At 31.8% G+C, this 9,356-nt stretch overlaps 1 protein-coding gene across 1 annotated transcript; it reads left to right on the forward strand.

Moving 5' to 3' along the window:
- Positions 1-4,091: 4,091 nt before the first annotated feature.
- On the forward strand, positions 4,092-5,145 carry LOC127130275 (LOB domain-containing protein 29). Its single transcript, XM_051059313.1, has 2 exons — positions 4,092-4,403; positions 4,732-5,145. The coding sequence occupies exons 1-2, from the start codon at positions 4,122-4,124 to the stop codon at positions 5,143-5,145; spliced, it is 696 nt and encodes a 231-aa protein (XP_050915270.1). The 5' UTR covers positions 4,092-4,121.
- Positions 5,146-9,356: the final 4,211 nt, after the last annotated feature.

Here is a 9,356-nt window from a genome sequence, read left to right on the forward strand (position 1 = left end):
TATGTTTAATGTAATAACTTGGAGTGCATACGACATTAATAATATTCATTCTATACAAAATTAAAGGATGATCGTAGTACCATGTAAAATAGTGGGGTTATGGTTGAAGTTGAATCCATGTACTTCTCTAGTTCGAAAGATAAGAATAATGTACTGACATCTACAGCGTACTTTGGGGTCATTGAGGAGACTATGGAAATTGATTATGTTACTATTAAAGTTCTTTTATTTAAGTGCAAGTTGATTGACCATAACACTAGTGTAGAAGCTGATGAATTAAGATTCACACGGGTTGATCTTCGAACAACGACTTATATGAACGGACCATTCATCATGACATCCCAAACAAAATAATTTTTTTATGCCACTGATCTTTCTAACACAGGATGTTCAATTGTTCTTCAAGGAAAATATATTCCGAATAGTGATGAAAATTAAGATTTTAATTTTGGTACCCCCTCTTTCGCGACACATGTACGTCTCTCATCAGAAGAAAATGATTCCAATGATGATGTGCATGCTATTCTTCGTGATTATCAATAGGGGATAAAAGAAAACTAGTAAGTAAATATTTTATATCACTTAGTAATATATATTTACTCATTTATCTTTTTATATTCTTTTTACTAAAGATTTAATATTGTTATTGTTGATGATCTTAATTAGTTTTAAATGTGGTTCAAATTCTAGATGCTTAACAACATAAATCGAAGAAGATAACTTTTGGACGACCTACAAGACTTTGAATTTTGGTATTTTCTTTTATTGGTTAATTTATTTTAATTTTAATTTGTTGTAAAATTATAAGGTATACATGTGTCATTTTGGCCTTGCAAATAGTGTAAACAATGAATATTTTTTGTACAATGATTCTGTTTGAGAAATGGGCAAAAGATACAATGTATCTATTTTAGAAATGACCAAAATATGGTTTCGTAATAATGTATTTGTTTCATAAATGGTCAAAATATGGTTCTGTAATACATGTTCAAACCAAAATATAGAAAAAAAACAAATAACAATATTTTTCCTTCGGTTACTATTTTAAACTGAGGTAATAATACAATTATATTACCTCAATTTCTCAAATAACCGGGAGGAAATATGGGGCGCATCATCTAGTTCTGAAAAATAATAAAAATTTAGAAGTTGGGGATCAAACCCATGCGAATAATACTTTATCCCTTGATTTGCAATAACCGAGGGGTAAAGTGACAAATTTTCATGATGCCTTTCGTTACCCCGCCTATGTAACCAAGGTTTAATCTCTTTCCCGTCTGAGGTAAAATGGGTATATTTCTAGTAGTGACGGTTACATCAATTCAAATGGTAGGAGTTACCAATAAGAAGGAAATTCATCGAACTAGAGACAATCCACAAACCAAAGCAATCACAGAGGTTGTGATGCAGGTAGAGGAAGAGGTGGTGGAAGGAAACCTGATAAGAGTCATATTCAGTATTTTAATTGTCAGAAATATGGTCACGATGCTAGTGATTGTCCAGAAAAAAAAAGAAATAATCGAGAAGGTAATGCAATACTTGCAAAACATGAAGATGAAGAAGTGTTGTTGATGGTCACAACAAAAGAATAAGAAAGATTCAAGTATCAATGATACTTAGACTCAGGCCGCTCATCATACATGTCTGGAAGGAAAAATTGGTTTTATCAACATCAGTCCATCATTGAAGAATAAGGTGAAATTTACAAATGACAATACCCTAGCTGCTAAAGGTATTAATGATAGTCTGATCATGAGGAAAGATGGCAAACGATCAGTAATTTCTAATGTATTATGCATACCAGGCATGAAAAGAAATTTGCTCAGCATAGGCCAACTAATCGAGAAGAATTACAAATTATTAATCGAAGATAAGATGATGAGAGTACTCGACAATGTGCACCACCTATCATAAACACATAACCCCTTGTAGATAACAACTTGTTGAATTTAATTTACATATTTAACATATGTACTCAGCCTCACCTGATAGAGTTGGATAATAACTTGTTGAAGTTGATTTCACTACTACGTAAAAGTCATTTCACAACCTTTGAAAAAAGGATACTACCACGCCTGACCAACTGCTGTAAGGTAATGGGTGGTTATATGTATGATGCTTTCTACCACGGTCATGCGTCCGTGATTATAAGCTATGTAGTGTGTTACCTATCACAACGACTACATCAAACAACCATTGCAATATTATTTAATTCATAGCGTTTAGCAAGAGTTGTTCTAAATAATCGTTGTGATATATACACTGAGTTTATTATAAATTATGTGGAATGCTTATTTCACCGATGCTCATAAACATATAGCTTTTCCATCTGATCTAGAACATTATAATATGAGAAATTAAGTTATATTAGAAAACAAGTTACACGTTCAATGCTAAGCAAGAACTCTTTAACTCCTTATCCACATTTTACTCTTTAACGGTTAAAACTTTGTTTAATGCTCCTAGTTCTTCAACCTCCCCTTCCTTCACCTCTAGTTCATTTTGAAAAATATTATTTACTTTACAAATAAAATTAGAGGTGGAGAAATGGGTGGTTGAAGAACTAGAAACACTAAGCAAAGTTCTAACGGTTAAAGAGTGAAATGCTAATAACAGGTTGAAAAATTCTTGTCTAGAATTGAACGTGTAACTTGTTTTCTAATATAACTTTATCTATCATATTATAATTTTCTAATGCAATCTGAAAAAATTATATATTCGGTAAGGGATTGGAAAACACTAAAATCACATAAGATATAATAAACTCATCTTTTAAACAAACATTAACAATAACATTCATCAACAACAAACCTTAAACAACATACAAGATACAACAAACAATTCTTATTAAAAACAACAAATTTATCAACACATAACATAAACTAAATACATCATACAACTTTTATTAATAACAACAACAATATATCAACTCATAGAATGTTTTAGAAACGTACATGACCCATAATGGCATCCACAATGAAAGGAGGATGAAGCTGAAGTGAGAGCTGCAAACTTGTGTTAATTTTAAATGATTATCATTCTGGATCATTCACACAAGTTTGCAGCGCTCATTTTAGCTTTATCCTCGTTAATTTTTTTCATTCACCATCTCTACCTGCAAGTCAAAACAAAAAGAAAGTTCAAACATTATGAAACAAACTATTGAAACGTAAATAATAATACATAAACATATTTTGAAACATAAACTATTGTGATGACGAACCTGTGAGGTAGCCGTTTGCTAAGATTTGACGTAACAAAGGTAACCCTTTGAAAAAGACGGGTTCACTGCATAAGTTTAGGATTTTCATATGAGAGAGACGAGTGACAGAGATGTTAGGATTTTGTTGAGAAAGACAAATGAAAGAGATGTTAGGGTTTTGTTTTGAGAGAGACAGATGTTATGTACTGGAGCGAGAGATGATTTCTCTTATATATAAATATGTAACACTTTTCACCACGGTTGATAATATGAACCATAATGAAATGATTGCACCTGATTATAAGAACCATGGTGATATACATGGTCAAACCCATTATGTCACAATAAATGAAAAATTGTTGGTGCTGAGATTCAAACCCTCTCATTCTAGGTATATTTCATTACAGTTGTTAACTATGACTATAATGAAATGTCCTTTAATAAATTAATTAAAAAAAAAAAATCAAAAAATTATTATCAGGATTAACAGAAAGACCGTTATAATATAATGTTATGAAATATCTATTTTGTAGTATTGTCACATGAGAGAGTTGGATAACAACTTGTTGATTTACATATTTAACATAAGGTCCTCTATACATATTTTGAGAAAAAGAAAGGACAAAAAGCTGAAAGCTAGATCTAATCATCAAACAAATTGGGTTTGGTTATTGCTAGCTCTTATTTTGTCATATAAGGATGTTGAATGGAATCTCATTTTCTGACAAATAAAAATATGGCGATATTGTTTTATACGAAAGAAAATAATGAACAATGTAGGCCATTAAGGGAACCTTATGTAATTAAATATTCATAATTCTAATCCTCCCTTTCCTCTTGTTTTGGGTGTCTATAAAGAATGTGATAAATGATTATGATTTGCACAAAAGAGCCAGAAACCACCAAAATTCTAAAGGCCATGATGACTGGTTCTGGTTCTCCTTGTGGAGCCTGTAAATTCTTGAGAAGAAAATGTATTAGAGGTTGTGTTTTTGCACCTTATTTTTGCCATGAACAAGGTGCTACTCATTTTGCAGCTATTCATAAGGTCTTTGGTGCAAGTAATGTTTCAAAACTTCTTGCACACCTCCCTGTGAGTGATCGTTGTGAAGCTGCTGTCACAATCTCTTATGAAGCTCAAGCTAGACTTCAAGATCCAATTTATGGATGTGTTTCTCATATTTTTGCACTTCAACAACAGGTTTGTTCATCTCTCATGATCAGTTACAATCAATTAATCATCTTAATTAGTATATGTTTAGCTGAAAACCCTAGATGGTATGTACTTATACTTTTTGTTAAATTTTGCAATGATAGATTATACAGAAATAGAAGATAATACAAACAACTGGACATAAATACCATGTTCTTGATCTTTAAGATATAGTTTTTATCGAAATAACGTGTTGTCAAATTCATCGTCAGTTCAAATATGCACTTACTTATAATACAATTTACAGAATATAAACTCTATATTGATCTGTGCTTCTAGTTACTAATATAGTGATATTGTGTTTTGATTTTTGTAGGTGGTAAATTTACAAGCACAACTAGCTTATATGAGGGAACAAGCAGCTCAAAGGTGTCTCAATACTTCATTCTCTGAAAACCCTAATGAGAAAAGCTTTGTAAAACCTAGTAATATTCTCCCTCAAGATCTTCAAAGTTGGTTCCAAATGGAAAATGACTCCAACATGAGTCCTCAACTTCATCCCAACTTGTCCTCCTCCACTACCAACCTCTCAACAACACCACAATGTTATAATGGGAATGCTACCACTCTCATGGACCTAAACCCTATAATTGGAAACTATGAAAATTCAGGAGCTTTAGAAGAAACCATCTCATCATTTTCTAACTTTGAAGAGAGGTGTCATAACTCAATGTCCTGTCATGACATGCAACGGCAGTGGAGTTTTCATGAAATGAATAATTTTCAGTAAGCTTCATGAAAGATCAGAGTCAAGCTGTGTGAAATTTTGAATTGCTTCTACATTTATATATACTGTGAAATCATGTACTTCTGTTGGTATAAAACTATAAATAAGCTTATAGGAATCCTAGATGTGTTCATATATATAATTGGAGTGAAAATCAACCTAATTAGCTAGTGTTTTGTTTAATCTATTCTAATGTATGGTACTTATTAGAATAATAAACAATAATTTTATTGCGGGGCAAACAATTTCAACTAATAAAAAGAAAATTAATTTCAATAAAAAAATTAATACTTTCTAACAACAACGTAAAAAACATGATAGTGATTCAGTTAGTGTACGAAAACTTTGCAAGCTATACGTTGGGAGGAATTTTTTTCAAGTATCGAACACAAAGATTATGATTAGAATTTAATCTAATTTTAAACTTTATAGGTTGTAGAAAACGTTTCTATCGTTGTTTGCATGATAAAATGGTAAATATATGTTTGTAATATAAATGATTAAATATGTAAAGGATGAGGCTGACTCTGAGTTTCCCTTACGCTCCTTATTTGATTTTATTAATCAAAGTTATTATTTTATATATTATTCATTCTCAAGATTATTTAATCAATATTTAAATAATTTTTTTGTCTATGTAAGTTTGTGTATTTTTTTTTGTACGTGTATTTTTTTAATAAATTCTTTAAATGATTAATTTTATTTGATTTTAGTATATAAAGTTAAAATCTGCAGAAAAATTCCCTGTAGCATTTTCTTTAGATTTTTTTGCGAATTTTAATTTTATGGACTAAAATAAAAATGATTTTACCATTCAGCGATGATTTCAAATAAAATAAAAAATATAGAGACGAAAATAAAAAATATTTTAACTTACAGGGATTAAAAAACTATTTAAACATTTAACAACTTAAACTAATTCCTAGTCTCATAGTGAATTACAAATTTATGGCTAAGCCTTTAGAATTTAAAGAGAAATTTGGATGATGAATTTTATTAATGCCTTCACTTTTTATTTCTATTACCCCATGAGAAATACAAGGGCCAATCTATTTCAACCAAAGTTTCCCCGTCATAATTTTCAGACGAGAATTAAACAATAATTTTTTTGATTAATAGTGAACTCCTTAAGTTATTCAATGAGATTTTACACCACTTCAAGATGTAATAATAGAAGAGTTTTCCTTGAAAAATCCCGTTTATTTTGCATTTTAAATAGGGAGTTCCTTTATCCTTACACATATATTATACTACTCTTATTTTAAGAAAGTATATATGTTTAGTAATGAGCACACTCGGTGCTCCATATTTTAGTTATACTTTGTTTTTAGTGTGCATGAGTGTAACAACCCGTATAATATATATCTAGAATAATATCATACAAGTGTTAATAATTGGTACTGATCCAACATAAGTGTTTAATGGCATCAATATATAGACATGTCCAAACTAAAGACATCAATGGAACATGTTATAAATATGCCTAAACAGTAAAAATCTAAAAACTATATGCAAAATCTTCATTGCACATAACTCCACAGCGGAAGATCATGATAAACAACATCCCTTGAAACATCCATAACAGCTTCTCTTAGATTCAACCTGCAAGGATTACCTGAAAAATAACAATAATAATGGGATGAGATAATAATCTCAGTGAGTTCTCCTATCCTATGGGTCCACTCGGCTCTACAGGGTTTCTAATCAATATTCACTCATATCCAACTCAAGTCAACAAGGGAACGAAGACTTGAGCGATGGGGAAACTATCTCACACTTGTATGGCAACATGCATCTGAGTTCTCATAACTCAACCACGATCATTATTCAGATCACGAAACATTAATTCTCGAACGGACTTACGTCTAAGCCAGGCCCGGTTCATGCATGCCCGTATGATTCGACTTTCGCGGTGGATATCTGGTTCCCCTATGGAACTTAAACCCACTATTGAGAACCATCACTCGTATGGGACTTTACCCACTTTAAGTCTCTTTCACCGTATGAGCCTTATCCCACTTTGGTGTCCACCTTTCCCCATGTCCGTCATGGTTGGGGCTCAAACCATATTGAGGCTCGAATTATTGGTCCCACATCCCAATGCTTACACATCTAAGCATACCATTAGAGATGTGTACTATCACAGAAAAACACACATTCTGAATACATGATCGATTTCACAAATCATCAGTTCCACGAACCATAACAAAATTCATCAATCATAGGTGACTGTATTCACCACAATACACAAATAATAACTTGGCATGTTCCATACAATGCATCTCATTCTCAATCATGGCAAAATACGTCCACGACCTCCACATAAGCGTCGTACGAATGAAAACCATATTCTCATACATATACCTCACATGTTCCATAACCTAGATTATCTTTCTAAATTATTTTAATCATGTTATACTCCTAGGTTTCCTCACTCACCTTTGTAAGGTTTTTAATCATGTTATTTCACCTTCAACATAACAACAATACTTAAATTTCATCATAATATAATTTATAGTATTTATAAATCACATAATATTTTATAACATGGAACAATAATAATAGCCCTTTACGTTATCTTTCTAACGCATCCGCCTGTGTCGAAAACGGAGTTATAACCCTCCATTAATTCATTAATCTATCTTAATCAAGATTTAGATTAACATTTATTCATTACATAAGTATTCAACCACACCACCTTTGACCTAGTGGTATGGCTTGTATCATATCAAGGAGGTCTCGGGTTTGAACCCCATTGGTGACATATTTTAATTCATCAAATAATTAATTCATGTCAATAGATTGATCAAATGAATCAATCGATTGAATGTGAATTATTCTCAAAAATTTCACTAAACCAATCGATTGATTTTTCAATTTTCTTCAGAAATTCGTCTCTTAACTCCCTTTAGGTAGAACCCCACAATCATAGAAAACATGGGTGAAACATTCATTCATTAAGCTTTCATGACTAAGATAGAACACATATCATGGATCATTACCAACTATCATTTGATTTCATCATAAACCCTAGTTTTATTCCATGGAAGTTCTAACTAGAACTCATCTTAAAGATGAAGATAAATATGGTGAGAAGAAGATGAAATATTGTTGGGGAAGATGATGATCATCCATGGGTTTTCTTCTTTTTCCTCCAAGCTCTTCTTTCCTCTTTCTCTCTTTCTCTTTCTTTTCTTTTCTTCTCCTTTTCCTGATAACTCTCCTTCTGTCTTCTTCTATTCTTATCCTTTTTTCTTACCAACCTCTACTTTCTTATCCACCACATACATACATATACTATATAATATATATAATATATAATATTCAGTAGTAATATAAAATATCTCAATTGATATTTTATCTTCCAGTACCAATTGACCAATTATTAATGTTGTCAAAAATGTCCTCTCTTGTACTTATTAATATTGGTCTGTCTCTTTATTAATAATTAATCTCTTCAGAGTTCACTGGTTACTCTATTGGTCCTAATTGACAACATTTAGAGCACATAGGAGTTTCAATTGTTACAAATGATAATAGATAAGAGTACATAGGAACTCAATTGGTCTTAAATGACAACTAATTGAGCATTTAAGAGAATATCGGATATTACATTCTCTCCCCGCCCCCCCTTAAATTGAAATTCGCCCCCGAATTTTCCTCACTCAACGAATAAACTCTTATTGTATCAACGTCTTAAACCAACACCTGATTTCTCCTGGATTTCAAACCTCTGAAATACTCATTCTTCTAACCTCTCCCCCCTCGGTAAACTTCTCTCTTGTGTCAACTCTCAATACTTCATGGTCTTAGCCATATCCTTACTACAATATTGGATTAACTTTTAACTTTGCTTCCACTTAATTCATCTGATATACCGCTCATCATCAGTTGGTCTTAACTGACAACTAATTGAGAATTTAAGGGAATATGGGATATTACATTCTCCCCCCTCCTTAAATTGAAATTCACCCCCGAATTTCTTTCACTCAACGAATAAACTTTTATTGTATCAACGTCTTAGACCAACACCTGATTTCTCCTGGATTTCAAACCTCTGACATACTCATTCTTCTAACCTCTCCCCCCTCGGTAAACTTATCTCTTGTGTCAACTCTCAATACTTCATGGTCTTAGCCATATTCTTACTACAATATTGGATTAACGTTTAACTTTGCTTCCACTTAATTCATCTGATATACCGCTCAACATCA

This window comes from Lathyrus oleraceus, chromosome 3, assembly GCF_024323335.1.
Source record: "Lathyrus oleraceus cultivar Zhongwan6 chromosome 3, CAAS_Psat_ZW6_1.0, whole genome shotgun sequence".
Lineage (NCBI taxonomy): Eukaryota > Viridiplantae > Streptophyta > Magnoliopsida > Fabales > Fabaceae > Lathyrus > Lathyrus oleraceus.